Source organism: Cynoglossus semilaevis, chromosome 19, assembly GCF_000523025.1.
Source record: "Cynoglossus semilaevis isolate Cse_v1.0 chromosome 19, Cse_v1.0, whole genome shotgun sequence".
Lineage (NCBI taxonomy): Eukaryota > Metazoa > Chordata > Actinopteri > Pleuronectiformes > Cynoglossidae > Cynoglossus > Cynoglossus semilaevis.
In genome coordinates, this window is record NC_024325.1 from 2,183,333 (window position 1) to 2,201,625 (window position 18,293).

General features: G+C 41.0%; 2 protein-coding genes across 3 annotated transcripts in view; both read left to right on the plus strand.

Annotated features, from left to right (window-relative positions):
• Positions 1–77: 77 nt before the first annotated feature.
• On the plus strand, positions 78–14,910 carry c2cd2 (C2 calcium dependent domain containing 2). Of its 2 annotated transcripts, XM_008332275.3 has the most exons (13): positions 82–930; positions 1,865–1,969; positions 3,628–3,747; positions 5,160–5,261; positions 5,584–5,700; positions 6,839–6,947; positions 8,082–8,190; positions 8,286–8,350; positions 8,429–8,544; positions 8,672–8,840; positions 10,073–10,314; positions 10,976–11,243; positions 12,753–14,910. In XM_008332275.3, exons 1-13 carry the CDS (start codon positions 649–651, stop codon positions 12,971–12,973), a joined length of 2,025 nt encoding a protein of 674 aa, XP_008330497.1. In that variant the 5' UTR covers positions 82–648; the 3' UTR covers positions 12,974–14,910. The 2 variants fall into 2 exon arrangements, with proteins under 2 accessions (XP_008330498.1, XP_008330497.1); XM_008332276.3 differs by lacking the exon at positions 3,628–3,747 and having other exon boundaries at positions 78–930.
• A 776-nt stretch (positions 14,911–15,686) lies between these two features.
• prdm15 (PR domain containing 15) overlaps positions 15,687–18,293 on the plus strand; it is a 12,285-nt gene continuing 9,678 nt past the window's right edge. The window contains exons 1-8 of the mRNA XM_025065956.1: positions 15,687–15,953; positions 16,485–16,524; positions 16,883–16,976; positions 17,157–17,310; positions 17,407–17,559; positions 17,678–17,783; positions 18,001–18,084; positions 18,179–18,284. Coding sequence (XP_024921724.1) covers positions 16,494–16,524; positions 16,883–16,976; positions 17,157–17,310; positions 17,407–17,559; positions 17,678–17,783; positions 18,001–18,084; positions 18,179–18,284 — 728 coding nt within the window. The 5' untranslated portion in view covers positions 15,687–15,953; positions 16,485–16,493. The remainder of the gene's footprint in view (positions 15,954–16,484; positions 16,525–16,882; positions 16,977–17,156; positions 17,311–17,406; positions 17,560–17,677; positions 17,784–18,000; positions 18,085–18,178; positions 18,285–18,293) is intronic.

Genomic DNA, 18,293 nt, shown 5'->3' on the forward strand with positions numbered 1-18,293 from the left:
AAGTGTAAATGTGTCGTTCACGGCGGGTTTATATAAGTATATTTTCAAGACTATATGGGAAAAACAAAAGTTTCGGTTTTGCCGCAGTGCATTCTGGGGGTTACAGTTTAGTGCCACATATCCGTTTCCATTCAGCAACTTTTGCTTTAGTCAGACCGAGTCCAGCGGCCGGGTCTGCGCTTGGAGCTTCCACGATGTGTCTCTGTGACTGTGGGTTAGTGAGTGGATATCGACTGGAGGGACTATAACTGTGGCTGTGGATATGAACGCTTCTCGGTGAACATGTGTGGATTCGTCGTCTCATGAACAAGAACCAGATAAGCCAAGTGTCCCGAGGAAGCTAGCGTGGCTAACGCGCATATATATATTTATATATACATACATTGAGTGGAAGAGCTGGTTGCTCGCCTGCCGCCGTGTTTGCATACGGACTGGATTTGCTACTATCTGTTCCAGATCTTTACACGCAGTTTGTGTTGTTTCTGTGTTCAACATGGATAACAACATGTACGATCTGTGTAGAGGGTTAAGATCCCCTCTGTTATGAGTTTGCCTTCACTGAAATCGCACTTTCTAGACCAAATAGATACTATGAGGATCCCAGGATTTTTCTCAGAGGAGGTGTGTTAGCTGCTTCATTCGCAAAGAATGTCCGACTTCGAAAGTGGAAGTTCATATTCCGGTTTGGATGATCCACGGTGGCTGTGTATGGTCACCCTCTTCATCGCATCTCTGGTCACTCTGGCACTGTACTTCATACAGTACATTCAACAAAGGGTCGCAGGAAATAAACAGAGGACAGTCGTGGACAATGCGGCGAAGAAGGAAGCCGACGCTTTTCTGAAATGGGCGCTGTCACTAGAAAGCTGGAAAAGTCAATGGAGAGAGACCTGGTGCAGGGCTCTGAACGACGAGTCGAGAAAGCGTGGGGTAAGTCTCATGACGACCGAGCCTCCACTCCTCTTTGTGGCAGCAGGTGACTTGAATAAATAATGGAGACAGGAGCATTCAAATGGTCTGCAGACTGATTACCTCATAAATGGCCTCATTCATTTATCATTTAAAGAGTCAGCAGCTTCAGATGTCACCATATGCTACGGCATCATTCAGCCTTAACAATAGAACAGGTAAAAGGTTCAAAGTTTACATCTAATGATTTGATAAATCAAAAATCACACAAAAAGTGTCTTTTTAAAATGGTAAAAATCCCCATAGACAAAACAGAAGAGCAGCTCCGAGGTTTATACAGCTAAGTAGCAGTTGTCTAGACAATAATGCAGTACTACCTTGAAAGGCAGATACAGTGTCCATCCAAATATAAGATAAAAGATTAAAGGACCTCAACACTTAAAGGCCACTTGAGAACTTCCTCAGACAATAGAATTTCATGCTTCCTTTATTATCATTCCCAAGAGGTAGTAAAGGACACACTCCTTTGCTACCTCTTGGGAATGATAATACCTTAAAACATGTTGATGTTGTTTAAGCAGTTTTTCCTTTGGATCAATGAAGTTAAAACCCACTGACATCATGAAACATCTTTCAACAGTTGTTGAGGATCAGCCTGATGTCAAACTCACATCTATAAAATAAAAATTCTATCAGGATCCCCCTTCCACTCCCCCCCGCCCCCGCCCCCGAATTTTTAAATAGTAGCTACGACATTTGTAAAGGATTACAGAATAGGATCAGCTCACTGGATTCAACTGAAAACATTAAGTGATGAACTGTTGATTAGCTAATTAATTGGTGATTGTAATCATTGTTTAATTGTTTTGAACGTGGTTGAATAAAATGAAAGCACTTGTAATGACCTAATTAATTAATTGATTAATAATTAATCATTTGTCTTTCTCTTCATCAGGGTCCTGTTGTGCTTACGTTTGAAGAAGAAGAAGATGATGATGTTGAAGCGTCAGAGCTGGAGGTTAGCCGAGTGTCCAGTTTTCAGAAGTCTTCCACTGGTCAGGTACTGCTTTCACAGTCTATTCATTTTTTAATCAGTACACGGGTTTATATGTGCAAATCATAATGTTGTGCACATATAAAAATTGGACTATTTAAAAAAACTCTGCCTTTTTTTCCTCATGGTTAAGAGGAGTATTGTAATTCAACACAAATTAATACTACAGGATCACTCAACACTGTGTCTTTTATCAGTCATGTCTGTTGTGTGCCATCCTGTTTTAGTTTTTTTGTGAAGTCAATTACTGCCTGCAGGTCTGTTTGGCGAGGTCAGGTGGTATGGATGTCTCACTCTATTATTGACTCGGCTGGCTTGCCAAGCACACATTGCACACTTGACACAATTGTTTTTGTGATCATCATTATAAAAAGCCAAATACCATGTAAACAAAGGCATACTTAAATCCTCCCACTGTGTTGTGTAGTGTGTATGTGTGTGCTCCAATTTCTTTAAGAAGCTTATAAATCTGTCAAGCTCTGCACTAGGGAGTAGCGGGCTAACACTCAGGAATGTATCAACACCTATGTTTTTGTCAATGTTTCCCCTTTTAGTCTTTTACACCATACTAGACAAAATACATCCACAGAGAGCAAAATGAGTAATGTCTTTCTATCCATGTGAAACCTCAACTGTTTAGGTTGTGAAGGTTTAATGTACTCACATGAATAAATGTGTTGATACAATCTTTGGATTAAACTATTAGTCTGTCTTCATTGACTTCACTGAAGCCAAATATGTTCTTTTAAATTTGTTTCAGCAAGTCCAAAAAAATGCACTTCACCTTAATACTATTTTTGTTTTGTTTTTGTATGCTTCTTTTTTTTTAAATAATTTATTGACTCTCCCACTCTCCCACTCTAAAATAATTTATTGACCTCTCCCACTCAGAAACAATTTTTTTTTTCCCACTCAGAAACATTTTTTTTTTTCAAGGCAGGATATCAGCAACACATAGTTACATAGTTACAATTAAAATAACATCAACTCCAAAGACTTTACTCTTTCTTTAGAATCAGAAGTTCTGTTCTGGCATCAGGAGCTAAATGTTTTTCCAGTTCAGTTCTTATCATTGGAACAACCCATTTTAAAGTATCCAAAACTGAAGGTTGTCATTTTTTCATTTTTAGGTTAAAAGAGAGCTACTACTTTATAAATGAAAATATACCAATGACTGAGGTAGCGTGCTGATAACGAAGACTTCTTTACTTTCTGTAAAGTACAGCACTGGTGTTTAACTAGGAACTGGTAGATCCATAGTGTAGTGGTTAGCACACCTACCTTGTAAGGGGTTGAGTCCTGAGGTCGATTCCCAGAGGAACCACATATTCCTAATGGCTCCTCCTGTGTGACAGCCCCTGAGCTTTTCTGTTTTTGAGTCATTTCTGTTTAACATAAAAAACAAGATTAGTAAAAATCCCAGTAAGACATCTCAGTTCATGAAGTCTGAATGTGCACAGGCACATAAACGAGTACTGTAAATAGCAGTATTAGTCCATGTGGTTGAATAAACAACACAGTTCAGGCAGGGTAAATTATTTTCTCGTCATATTGCACTTATTCCCTTTTAGTCATGGTCATGGTCTACATTTATGTTGCATGCAACGACCTAGCTGCTTTAGTCGCTCCTCACCTCCCTATGTATCCGTGTATCTTTCCAACAGGCTGTTTGCTGCACTGTGGTCGGGGAGAAGCTTCAGTTTGCCCTCAGTGCGTCATTGCCAGCAGTGGCTACAGGAGACCCCTGTAAATACACCATTACATTGACTCCCCTAGAGTTACAGGTAAATGCTCAGCAGTGTTGTTTTCTTCACAAAATCTGATGTACTGGTAAATTAAACCCATGTTATCAAGGAATCAACAATCATATGGACGAGCTTCACCAGAAAGTGAAACTGTTTTTTTGTTTTCTCCTCCTCATCGGTTCTGTGGCTTAAGAGATCTGATCAGTTTCTCAGCTTTGGTGTTTGAAATGTACGGATCTACGCTTCAATACAAACTAACCTGAATGTATTAAGTCTATTTTTACACCCATAAGGTGCTTGTCACATCCCTTAAGCTCATTGTGCCATAAATACAACCATGTCGAGAGGCTTCAAAGAGCAAGTGGTATAAGGATTAGAGTCGGAGAGTATTTGGTTTTAACCATTATATTTTCACAGTAACGTAAAACAACAGTGTTTTTTTTACTTCCATTCTTTTTGTTCTAGTCTGAAACAGTCAAAAAAAGCCCCCTTTGATGCTCTCTTTCCATTCACTGAGTCATTGGTCCGAGCTAGAATGCTCTTGACCTGTCTTGTTGTGTAGCTGTGCAACAGCAGGCCAGTACATTGCAGTAGATGCCATGCTTTTGTCCTCTAACACATGGCAGCACCACAGGGTGTGTGTGGATGTGACGCGAAACACATGTGACATGTATCATGCTAATGGTTTCCTCATCTTTGACATGCAAATATTACATTTGCATCTTACTAGCTTGACTACACAGCAGACATCTTGCTCTCAATCATTTACAGGGCCCTTGGTTCAATACAGGGAAACTTTATTATGGTTTAAATTGCATTTTGGTTCATTTGCTTTGCTGAGGTTTCAGGAACTGATTCAGATACATTAATCAAATAGTGTTATTACTATTGGGAACCTCTGTGCAGCATCACGCAGGCAGTTGTTGTTTCTTTCTTTGGAATCCAGGCGTGCTGGGGCAAGATATCGCACTCTGTTTTTAGTCTCCTCCTTTTTCTTGGTTGAGTAATGATGTCATGTCGCACCCTGGTATTCTCATGGTCAAGATGCCAGGTTTACCAATGGCCAATATGAAGTTTAAAAATAAGATTTGTGGTTAAATTTCTCAACAATGAACACGTCAAAGCAAGTGTTAAAACCCAGAGCTGCTAAGTAAAAAATGATAGAAAAAGCTGATTTATTATTATTATTATTATTATATTATTATTGTCATTGTAACACAGGGATACAACGAAATTGAGCCTCTGCTTTTAACCCATCACCAAGGTAAGCAGTAAGTTATCAGTGTAATTATCAAATTACACAGTCTCTAGTGCTTATTAAGTTATGAAATCTAAATTTATTCTCCTTAAATATGTTTTTGTTTCATATAAACAATGCTCTTCATTTATTGTTTTACTCAGAGAAAGTGGCACGCACTGTGTGACAATTACGTTTGAAATCTTTCTTTCAGCTTGATCTGCAAAAGCAACAAGCTAAAGATGAAATCAAGGCAAGCTGGGGTATGTCCCAGCTGGACACTGAGGATGTGCAGGTGACGCCCATATCAATCCAGGTAATTAGCTGTGAGAGAAAAAAATGATACAGTATCTGTTGTCAAGTCATGTCTTTGTTTGAAGGAGCAAGACGTAGGGAAGACTGCAGTTAGATTAACATTGTTTTCTGTCACTGATCAAGAGACACTTTCATTCATGAATATCTTGTGCATTTGTAACACAACCAAATTCATGTCAGACACTGATCCTGATAGTATGTAGCATGTAGTCCACTGAAGAAAGAAGACACATTGATGTCTCGATTACCCAATAGTCTCCGATAGGATTATTATTGTTTTTAATGTAAATTCACTGTGTGCCTCTGTGTCATGTCTCCGTCAGGACAATGTACAAACATCAGCTGTGGAAGCCATTCAGGAGCAGCTCAGGAAGCTGCTGTGTGCAACACGCCCCTCTCTGTTGCTGAGCTGCAGGCCTGCTCAGGCATCAGAGAACACGGTGAGTAAAGTTATCATGCCTGACGAATGTATTTAGTTCCCTGTGCAGACATGATGTTCTGTGAGTACCTGAGTATTTGCGTTTTTAATAACAAGAACATTTTATGTTGTCCTCCAACTACAATTTTTTCACTATAAATGTTTGGGGTTGGGATTAAAAATTGTCATTGCCTGATGCGGTTAACAATCAGACCTAAATCTTGTTCCTTAGACAAAAAAAACTAAAAATGTATATTATATTTGAACTCTAGTCATAGCCTTTTTCTTGCAGAAAAAAGTATTTAAAGATCAGTAGATGAGTCATTGTTTAGCACTTAAAAAACAGCCATTTTTCAGTCAAATTACTTTGGAAACTAGTTTCGCGCATTTTTCACACTCATCACATGTTGATTAAGAAGTCCTTTATTTGTCCTACAATGGGGAAATTCACGGTTGTCCTGTCATGTGTTTCTGATGTCATTATGCAGCTGAGAACTAACATCAAAGAATGTCCTTTCAGTATTTTGGAGAACCTGAAGAGATTCACAGTTTAAGGTTAATTATGTCAACTTATTATTAATGCTCATTTAAATAGTTTAGAAATGGACCTAAATATCTTTTGCATGTCCCATGAGCCATATTTACACTCAGTTTGTCTACCTGATAATCCCAAACCAGTAAACCACTGTAAGTACTTCAGGAATTCCTCATTATATTTCTACTAACCGGCTGATTAAACAAACAGGACATGGCCACCGTTTTAGAACTCAAAGCCCTGTCTGTTTCAAATATATATATATATTTTTGGGGGGGATAACATTGATGATGGGTAAAACACATTCTGTTGTGTGCAGTGGTGTGCTGTTTCACAATGACACCCAATAAACACCCAATATGAGTCTTTAACAGCCTGTGACTGTTAAGGTTTTTTTTTTTTACTGGAGGTGAACTTTACCCAGAGGTCACTTCTTCTTCAAACTCATTGCCATGGTGATTTGATGTGGTAATAACAGCTAGTAAAACTGCCTGGTGTTGAATAACAGCTGATCCTCCACTCTCATCAGCTGAAATTGAATTTCTTAGAGCTGTTATTTTGACTAATGTGAACTGTTGATTACCACATTTGTTCCTCTATTCATTTCCTACTCATTCTTTAACAGGAAACCGCAGACAGAGTGGTCTCACCTCCCAAACCTCCCCGTGCTCACGACTGGAAGCTGCTGCTGAAAAACATCCGTGTGACGCTCGGTCAAGAGGAAAATGCTGCAGGTCAGATATTTCTCCTTTCATCGTCATCACTTTACACAGGTTCTGATCAGCTATGTGTTGAACTTTTAGAGGTAGTTACCATAGTGTCGTCCTACGGTTTATTCACTTATCAACAATACTCTGATAAAATAAACTGATTTTGTCTGACTGGATTGTGCAACGTTTACACTAATGTATTTGAGGCACAAATGTATTTACAATAATGTATTTGTGTGATTAACAAACACAAACACGTGAAGGAAGAGCAACTCAGAATGGAGAAAGCTGTGAAATCTGGAGATCCACTGTACCATCACTATTCCATCCAGTTTTTCTTCTTAGAATGGAAGACTCATCCCTCACAGAGATAGAGGAGACTGTAGAGAAAAACACATGCTCACAGACAGTGTCATTTAATAGACAACTACACACCTACAGTTGGAGACCTGTGGCAGATGATAGTAATCGCCAGAACTACAGTTGTTGTTAAACAGCCCAAGCAAGTTTTTTAAAAAAAGGAAGATTTTAGTAACTAGTCACAGATACATTCTGTACAACTTGGTTTGCTGAACATGAAAATGGTTTCTACAAAATAGATTTTGTAATGTAATAATAACAATACAAAAACTTTAACAAACCCCACGCTGTTGTCAGCCATGACACCAGAGAGCGTGTTACAAACTGATTAGAGGTTTTAACATAGTCAGACCACAAGTGCTTTGTTTTGGTAGTTCCTGTGGTGAGTCACTCCGACAGTGAGTCAGCTGCTGTTGGAGATGACCCTGTTGGTATTCTACTCATTCTTGTGCAGCAGAAACATGACACAGCACTTGGCCCAGTTCCTCTTCCTTTGTACTTTTGTCTTTAAGACTTTAGGAGACAGTTGGCACAAAGTTTTCTTCTGTGTAAAGGAGGATGTCGTGCCTTATAAGTCTTTGCTGCAAAATATACAGTACTGTTTAACTGGAGTTCTCCCTCTGTTCAATGAAGTGAAGCCACTGTAGTGACCACAGCAAATTAAAGTGATGCAGCAGCACATTTGGTTTGATCACTTGTCAGCAGGGCCAGGAATGAATGGACTCCTGGGCCACACAGCAAGTTTACATGATGTGAACTGAGACGGTTTTTTTGTGTTTATTTCGGCTGTGTTTGCAGGCAGCACCAATCCTCTGTGTGTACTACAGTTGAACGATCCTCCTCAGAAGTTTAACACGTCTGTTCTAACAAACACAACCGCCCCTGCCTGGGACCAGCCATTTATCTTGTAAGTCTCACACACCAGCAGGAGGTGTGAAGTCCTATTTGTCCTCTGTCCTTCTGTTGTCCGTACTTATTTTGTTTGTTTCACTTTCTCCTCAGTGAATTAAATGGACGGTCGAAGGAGCTCAGCATTCAGTTGATGAATGACGGACAAACTTCGGAGGGTAAGCGAAAAGTCAACGTAATGGCTGATGTTGTATGGATGAGTGATGACGATCACATGACTGTTTCTTCCTTGTCAGACTCATTACTGGGTCAGGCGTCGGTGCCTTTAGATCTCGTGCAAAAACACCCCAAAGGACAGCAAACGTTTGCACTCATGACCAAAGACACAGTGACCGGTTCACTTATTGCTGAGGTAGGACTGACCATCACCAAGACCTTATCACACTGTGGCTTTAGAAATGTCCCAATGAGATGGTTTTGTTTAAAAATGTCAATAAAATAGAATCAAAATATTAACTGTGTCCCTTTGGATTTGTAAGTTCACCTATTTGGAGCCCAGTGAAGTGAGGTCCTGGCACCCCCCAACCCCAGCCATCAGTAAGAAAGTGGAGATGGACAGAAAAGTCATGCCCTGCGGCACAGTGGTCACCACCATCACCGCGGTGAAGAGCAAACCAGGCCGGCCCCTCCCACTTGGACTGAGTATAGGTAAAGCACTTCAGTACTTTAATACTACATAGCTCCAAGACAAGAAGGACACAGACTTTGTTCTGGGCCACACCCTGAGTTTGAACGGCTTTGTTGCGTCCGCCTGGCTATTCAGTGAGAGGGCTTGGTTTTCATACGAGGTGCAGCCACTGTGTCCACTCATTAAGCCTCCACACAGAGGGAGGAGAGTCTCATTCATTAGCTCCATGGAGATATGTAACGTTTTTCCTAGTCACTAAAACGGTTAAAAGCATTTATTATTATCATTGAGTGGAGGACACAATAATAGTCCTGTCTACAGAAGAGAGCTGCAGAATAAGTTTGGAATCCACTAAATTGTACCAATATTGGCAGCTTCACTTAAAAGATATTTACCTTATTAAAGGATTTTTATTCACCAACACTAAAAAAAAATGTAAAAGTAGTAACTCTGACATTTGTCTCCTTTTGTGGTGAGACTTCACAGCCTCAGCTGGTGTATCACGCTGATAAGCAAACTTCCAAACATATTTCAGATTGTTGTGTCAACACTGTCATTGTGGGAATGTTAACAATTAGCTCAGTACTCAGCTGTCAGCTGCACCTCACATCTTTTTAAATGTCAAAACTCTTTGCACATATAACACAATAATTCAAACCATTAATTAAGTATTGCACCTAATTTCTGTCATGAGTGACAGAACACTACATACAGTTGCTAGGCTTGACCAATACGTGTTAACATTTATAATATTTATAATTTACGATTTAAAAACAACACATAGAAGTGATTCAGGGCATTCAGAAGAATGTGGTGAGCGTTTCTGAAAGGCTCAAACATTACATAGCTCAGCAGTGTGGCATATAACACTGTGACAGATGAAATGTGCTGATGTCAAACAACATGACTAATGACAACAGAGCTTTACAGTAGAAGACATTTGACATTAAAAGCTCAGGTAACAACAGTAATCACTTCATTGTTTGAGTGGAACTTCACAGCACAGTCATGCTGACTCAGTATTCTAATGTGTTATATTGCTTGCTGTGTTTATCTCCACAGATCACATTTGTTTATTGGTTACAATAAAAGTTCTGTTTTGCTTGATATGGAATTTAAAAGGAAATTAAAAATATATCAGCTATTACTGAATGGTTGTGAAATGTTTTTTTTTCCTGGTATTTTATTTGGGAGTCAGTGTATATGTGTGACACTCAGGCAGCTGTGAATTAAAATCCATTTTTTCCCTCAGATTCTTCCCAAAAGGCAGTGGTCAACAAGCCCAAGTTGTCCGAGCGACGCGTGTCCGAGCAGGGATCTCAGTCAGGGGCCACTGTCAGCAAAGCCTTGTCCTCCTCCGACACGGAGCTGTTGATGCTCAATGGCACGGATCCAGTTGCAGAGGCTGCCATCAGACAACTCCACCAGTCTGCCAAGCAGAAGCTCAAGTCTCCAGTGAAGAAGAGCACCATCATCATTTCAGGCATCGCTAAAGTAAGGATAAGCTGCTCTCAGCGACTTGATGATGCTCTCTGTAACTGGTGCATGCATTTTATTATTATGAAAGGGATAGATTTCAAATGAAAGTTGCCCACAGCGGAGTTTTATTTTTAAAATGTCATCACATTAGTGCATTAGAAGGGTGGAGTGCAGAGCCAAAAAAAGGAGAGATATAATTGTTTGCCTAATTCAGCTAATCCAGAAAATTAAAAAAGTGTTTGTCCGTCTCTAAATGTTCACCTCAAGTGATACTTGTTAAAAACTGAAGCAGATCTTAGATAGGAAATTAAATCTCCCACTATAGGATAGCCTCAATAGTCAGTAAAGTCTCAACAAGTCACATGCTACACTGCTTCTGTGAGGAGCTCATTGGCCACGCTGCTGCATTCATGTCAGCGGTTTGGACCAAAGAACAAAAGTGCTTAAAGCAGCAGCATCAGCAGCATTTTGTCTTGGTGATGTTTCGACCTGATTATTTCTTCACACTTTGAGAGGATGGTATTTTTAACAAGTGTGTTATGGCATCATCACACTGTGATGTTAGGCTGTTTTTGTCCTTGAAAAATACGGTGATATCGGTGTCAGATAGAACCTCAACGGTAAATGACTCTAGGCCTGGTTAGACGGCTAATTCAAAGATGACTTCTTCCATCAGACGCCCTTGTCTCAGGATGATGAGTTGGCACTGATGGCAGGCTACGCTGCAGCGATGGACGCCTCCATGTCAGAGGGCAGCTCCACTCAGGATGTGACGGCAGCCATAGCGTCAGGGTCCAGCAGCCTGCCGGAGATGTTGGAGCCGCAGGAAGGCCCCAGCGGAATCGGTCGACCTCCAGAGGACTGGGAGAGCCAGGCGGGAGAGGAACTAGAGAACGCATCACTGTCCATGTGTGTGTCTGAGGCCACCTGCAAGAAGAGCAGAGGTGAGGAGATGCAGATTATCAAGTTCATGGATGTTGTGGCAAAGTTGGCCTTTGTAGAACTTTTCTGGATGGTGTATCTTAAATTAGGTTTTAATTTCAGCTGTTACCACTCAGACTTTTTAGCACTATCTCTAGTGTAAGTCTCACGGCCGAGGTCCGACACAAATTCACCGAAGAATCCATTGTTCAGTCAGTGATGTCATTCACTTCTGTGTTCTTTGTTTTTCCCCTCCTACAACTTTACACTTCCCCCTCTTCACTCTCTCCACTCTCACCCTAAAGGAAAGCAGTGCTAAGTTGAGTAAGTTGCATCATGAGTTACTTCTAGTGTCTGTGCCATAGTTTGAACCTCATAGTTGCTGTTGGCTGCACTGTAGATAACGGTAGATGATTGTTAACAGTATCAATCAGTAGCTGAAGCGGTTTATTTTCTCAGTTTCCATCTTGTTCATCACTGCTGCTTTCAGTCTCCTCCTCTCTGCCCAGTTCACACGACGTGTTTTGCGTCGAGAAAAGGTGTTGTTAAACCAAACATTAACTTGCACGTAGCGAGGACTGCCTCTCTGTGGAGCAGCTGGGTGTTTTGATGAGCTTTTAAGCAAAGCACAGTAGTCGTAGTAGTAGTACACAAAGTAGTTAGTAGTAGTGTGTGTAGAAGGTATAGAGAGCTTGTTAAACTTCTATTGACTCCTTCACATAGAAATGTTAATGCCTGCCACAAAATAAAAGTATAAAATCAAAGGTTTTTTTCACACCAACTTTAAAGAAGGCATCGTTTACTTTATCATCCTGCTGATGCCCCCCCACTCCCCTGTCTTCACCAGAATAACAGTGGATTCATCTGCCCCTAACCTCTACACTGATTTATTACTCCATAGATAGAGATCCTTTTAAGAATTTTTATTTCCCTTTTTTATGTGTTAGCACCATATTTCTCAAATTGACAATGTGTCTTAATGATGAAAGATCTCCTGGAGAAACACATTTAAAATTTAATTTTTTTTATTATCACATACCAAACACTTCAACTTGTTTTTATTCTGACCAGGACCTCTATCATTATTAATGTAAGTGCTCTTAGACTTAACTAAGTCAGTTCTGCTGCCTGTCATTTACACACGCACATGATGCACAGTGTTCGGCCGGCTGTCATGTGCCTCGTGAAGAGCCCTGTCATAAAAGCTGTTGATCATTTAACACATGACCATAAAAGCCTGCTGTCAAAACTCTGCTCTTCTTCCTGCTCGTGTCCTAAAAGTCATGGACATTGGCTTTGTCATTGTCCCCGAAAGCTAGTGTGAGTCCTCTGTCCTCAGCTGTCCTTTCTCCTTTAGTTGAGTCTCCCCTGCCTCTGCTGTGTAGCCGGGTAGACTGTAGCTCAGAATGAGAAATGTCTGTTGTCATTCTAATGATCGAGCGCTCTGCCAGACACCCACGCTGCTCAGTCTGACGTTTGTGTCCTCATGTCTGTCCTCTCTGACCAGATTTTCCTGTCTTCCTCTTTAACAGGCAGCTTTCTACAAAAAAGTGCAAAGCTCTTCTTCCGACGCCGTCACCAGCGCAAGGACCCGGGGATGAGCCAGTCTCACAATGACCTGGTTTACTTGGAGTCTCCATCCACGGTGGAGCGCGCCAGCCGAACAGCTACGCTCAGCCGCATGCTCAGCCGAAGGAGTAGGAATAAGGGCAAAGCCAACGGCGCTACCTCCGTCGGGGAACCAAATGCTTGACCCCCTGGCCCCTCCCACCTCCACCCTCTCATGACCTCAGTCCCCCCTACAACAGCTACTATCACCACCTCAACTTGCACTGACAAGCTAGCTGGCTAATAACTGCATCTGTAAACCGGGCCAGTGCAGCGTGAATGACAGAGCTGCGCAGGTGGAAAAATGTCCTCTTTTATTGCCATATCCTGCTCCAGTGCTTCCTATTAGAAGCAAACTTTGCACCAAACAGCAGTGTGTGCATGTGTGGATGAATGTATCCTGTCCTGGCTTGATGACGTTTCAGAGGAAATTATTCAGCATGTTTATTTGAATTTCTGCAAACACGTTAAACTTGCTTTTATGGCCTTGTTATGAACGAACGGAAGGGAGGAGGGTATGGGGGGGGGGCGCAGTAGGCTGTCAGTTTGTACCTCACCAAGGGTAGAGGGTGGGATCTCCCTGCTGTAGACCGTAATGCTTCCTACGGTGGACAAACTGGACCAAAGATGAAGAGCAGAGTGGTTGGTTGTATGATTTGCTCTGTTTAGACGCCTTATGTTTAACACTGCAATGACATCAACCGCTCTCGTGATAAAGGGCTCTTCTTCAGGTCGAAATCATGTTAAAAAGGGAGACGATGACCTTTCACTGCGCAACTAGTGCTGGTGTGAGACCTTAATATGACTACTTACTGACACTAAGACTATGAAATCCTTATTTAAATTGAGCGACAGCGCTTGTCTTTTTTATCCCGAACGACTCAACAGCCGTGCAACACACATGTAAAGCTGTGCCACAAAATGAAATAGAACATTAACTGCTAATAAGAGACCATTAGAATTGGCAAAGCGTAGATTTAGTGTTGTCAAACATTATGCCCCAGCCAAAAAAACAAACATTATTCTATAATAAATACATAATTATATATGAAAACTTCAATGTTTACTCCCCTGTGGTGTTATCTGATATGCAACTTCCTTTCCTCTTTGTCTTCTCTAAGATTCCTCGTGTACACTACAAATTATCACCAGAACTGCAAATATGAGAAAAGGAAAAGGGAGTAAACTTTTATCAAGAGACTGTGATGTCACAAATGGCCATTCTTCCCGTGACTTGCTATAATGAATTGATTTTACTCTCATTACAATTGTGCATTTCATCATAATGAAATCAACACTTTTTTCAAACCATGTTTTATTAATTGTTCTTAAGGTGTAGCTCTGATATCTTGAGGTGTGAACATGTTTGTGAGCAATCAAAGTGCTTGCGCTACTTTTTTATCCAGCTAATGATTGTTTTCTCTCTCTCTCTCTCTTTCTGCACATCACGTTCTACTGTTTCCTTAGCTGATTAAAGCGGATGCATCCTAGTGAAAGATTGATTCATCAAATTGCCTTACAGATATTCTGAGAACCTGGTCATGGACTGAAGTTGTCCGGACCCACCTTTGAAAAACTGAGGGTCCGTCAACAGTTGTTGAAAATAGTGTGCTGCCCTGTCCCTGCATCATCAGCAATGTCTATAATCAAAAAGGCTATGCACATATCAGTTTACTGAGTGCTTTCCCGATCAAGACTCTTTGGGAACGCACTATTGACAGTGGTTCCTGCAGGCAAAGCGTTGGTGTCCACCCACGAACCCCTGTCACCCGTTCTTGTGCGTACAGAAACATTCACAGAATGAGATTCAGGCGGAAAAAATATAACAATGAAACGGGTTATTTTAATCATTCTCAGCTTGTAGGCTTTTGCTTAAAGCCATGTCCGAGCGGCAGCTCCAGTTGTTTGGGCTGCGTGTGATTTAATAAACTGCTTCCTGATGTTTTCTGTACATGCATCTGTCTTATAGAATGGAACATGACTGACTTGACTCCTGCTGCAGATTCAGAGTCAAGTCAGCTGCCTGTAGGGAACAAAGGTAAATACATTTATGTCATTTTCAGAAATAAATGCTATCTCAGTCGTTTTCAGTGACTTTGTGCCAACTACAGGGCATGGGGGACAATTACACTTTGTTGTGTCATGGAGCGTATTTTTTATTATAACACATTTTAATATCAGACCATTTAGCATATTAATTCATAAATAAGACCGAATAAATGACCATCATAACTTTTATTAGAACACGTTAATTCAAATTTGAATTTGTCCTGGTTGCAATCTGTTAATATTAAGGCTGTCTAATAAAATATACATTTTATTTAAGACCCTTGTATACCTGGTCCAGCTGCGTTTGTGTGTTGCCTATAGTCAAAAACATTAAGATTCTATAAATAATGTAGATTTAAATTGTCTACTAAAGTGTTTATTCAGTCCTTAAAATACTGCCGAGAGTCTGGTCATTTCCAAGTTTTGTTTTCACATAGGGCAGCGTAACCTAAGCCGCACAACTGGAATTGACTGCAGGGTCTTTCTAAAAGCATTCTTTCAGTACAAGGAAGGTATGCAATATTTAGTTTGTAGCTAAAGATGGTTTACACCAAATACTAATAGAACATAATAGTTTTTAAACATTTCTAGACCACAGTTGATTCTACTGGCAGACAAAATATTTTTTTACAATAATTGAAATCTATCAAATGTTCTTCTACATGCTCGAATACGAAGGTAAGATAAACAGTATACCACAGGTTTACATTTATGCATCCAGAATGAACCTTTGTTGCCTTTACATACCAACAATACAGACTAAAAATTGACCAATAACCACAGAGTAACTTAAAAAGTATTTACACAGTCAAACAGTTCCTCTTCCGTTGAGTGAAAATGGTTGTTTTGATTGTGTTGGTTTTGTTTCCCTGATGAAATCGAGAAAATTATGAATTTTCCAAAATACACAGCCTGGATTAAATCACTGACAACCACGACGCTGTCATTCTGTACTGAAAGAGCCTACATTCCCCATCGTGCACCGGGAGCATCTCGTTTCCGGTCCTGCGCCGTTTTTGGAGCGGATTGGAACCCGGAGTCAGGATTCGCTAAATGAGGGGTCTTCTGCAGGAAAGGTAAGGTGTTATCATTCATTAATAGTTGAGTTTTGTGTAATATTAAGGCACAGAATGTAGCTAGCGCTGCAGCTGCTCTGTCCTCCCGGCTCTCAGTCCTCCTACGCCGCCTCCTCAGGGCTCTGTCTGCCGCTCTACAGCAGCGACTCCGGCTGAGGGTTTGCGTCTCCGTTCCATCCGCCATGCCGATTGTTCTTTGTTACAGAGCCGTAAAAAGGGGCCGCTCAGATCGGAGTTAAAACCCGGCTACACACCGGGAGCGACTGAAATCCTGGATCACCACTGACTCCCGGATTGCCCGCGTTTACACGCGTGTTTCGAGTGTGCGAGCATTTGAACCCAAACATGTCGTGGTGTCACAAAACACGGTGTTTTTGCCCTGGGGCTGTGGTGCATTTAAGTGTCACTAATTTAACGTGTTCTAGTCGCTTTGTTGTCAAAGTTTTCAAATGTCATTTGTACGAGTGCACCTCTCTGTGACAGCCCCTGTCATGTGTTCAGATATATATTACAGCTTTTGTTGGTTTATAGGTGGGAATAATGGCTGAGCAAACACCAGATGAGTTCATCTGTGAGTATTCATTCAGCTCTCTGTGTTCGTGTATGTCTTTGTGTTATTCTTGCCAAACTTGGAATTGACAGATACAATAATATAATATGCGAATAAGTTTCACCGACTAGACACTCGAAGGGTGTCACCTAGTATAGTTGTTCTGCTTGTTTGCTTTTTGTTAGCTTAAAACTCACTGCTACACTCTCAAAGATGTTAAGAGAACCTGTGAAGAAGGTCGTAAACATTTGAACTGCAAATGTATGTTTTGAGTTTAAAACGTTTAAAATACAACTTTTGTTTTAGGTTGGGACATTAATGACTGAAAACCTTCCTGTTGGCTTATCTAAAATTAAAAGGTGTGTTGTTTTTGTATCAGGGTGCGAGGACTGTGGTCAGTACCATGACTGTGAATGTCCTGAACTGGGACCACTGGTGACGGTCCAGGACTCCTTTGTCCTCAGTAGAGCTCGGTGAGTGAGAAGTCTTTCAAATCTACTGTCTTTGAAGATAAACTCTTTCCAGGCATTATATTGATTGGTCAAAATGGCACGTGGTCCTTTTCAAATTTCTGAAGGCAATATCAAAATCTAAAAAATACTCTATTTCTGTTATTTCTTATTCATTTATTTACTCTCCTTGTCTTCGACCAGGTCGTCTTTACCAAACAGCCTCGAGATCAGAGAGGTGGCAGACGGCCAAGAGGGTGTGTTTGTCTTGCGGCGGCTGGTCAAGAGGACGCGGTTTGGACCCTTTGAGGCTAAAAGGGTCCATCACTTAAAAAAGGAAGGGCTGTTTCCCCTGAAGGTGGCGCTTCTTAGTTTTGTTTTTTGTATCATTTTTATTGTAGAGGAAAAATTGTGGTTTTGCTGCATTACCCTTTTCTCCCCCTAAAATGTCCAGATCTTCCAGAAAGATGGTCTAGTGGTGTGTTTTGACTGCAGCAGTGAGGAGGACTGCAACTGGATGATGCTGGTGCGGCCGGCGACTGACCATAGACACCAGAATCTAACTGCCTACCAGCAGGACGATGACGTGTACTTCAACACCTCGCAGGTACCTGCATTCATTTTAATCATAAATCTCCTATTACAGGAGATTGGTCCGGGTCTTGGGTTTTGATGGTTTCAGCTCGTGGTTTTAGTTAAACTCTGGACTTTCTATTTCACCTCAGGAAGTGCTTCCTGGGGCAGAACTTAGGGTCTGGTATGGAGCCTTCTATGCCAAGAAGATGGAGAAGCCTGTGCTGAAGCCTCCACTTCCACCACCCCTTTCATCAGGTAAATATTGTGACATCACAAACAAAAATCTTAACAGATTGAAAACTTTTTTTTTTCAGAATTTTAGTAGGAACTCTCTATTCTAAAACACTGCATGCAGAATCAGTATCAATCAAGATATTGTTTTTAGTTATTTTAATTAAGAAAAAAAATCTTGCGACTTTTTTGACTTCCTACCATATGCCTTTATGTGTTTCAATATTTTTTGTTCGTTCAGATGTCATGCCTTCACCGCCTCAAACAACGACACCTGACAAAAGTGAAGCTCACGTCATCACAGCAAACGAAGAGGCTGACGCAGGTGACTGTCGTGAGACTGAATCTGACAACAGTGGAAGTCACTGAGCGAATACCACGGCTTCATGTATCCTCTGTTCTCATCTGTTGGTTCTCAGGCATCATCCAGAGTCAACTTGACGAGGTGAAGACACTGAGCTCGCTTCCAGTCGACCAGCTCTTGCCTTTAGAAGAGAACCTGCCTTGTCCAGTTGAAGATGAGGAAGAAGAAGA

Bases quoted from the DNA above. Each gene is read 5' to 3' on its own strand.
- c2cd2 (XM_008332275.3), top strand. From the start codon at position 649: ATGTCCGACTTCGAAAGTGGAAGTTCATATTCCGGTTTGGATGATCCA. The intron at 3,748-5,159 runs GTAAATGCTCAG...TCTTTCTTTCAG, and splicing joins TGACTCCCCTAGAGTTACAG to CTTGATCTGCAAAAGCAACA. The intron at 11,244-12,752 runs GTGAGGAGATGC...CCTCTTTAACAG, and splicing joins CACCTGCAAGAAGAGCAGAG to GCAGCTTTCTACAAAAAAGT.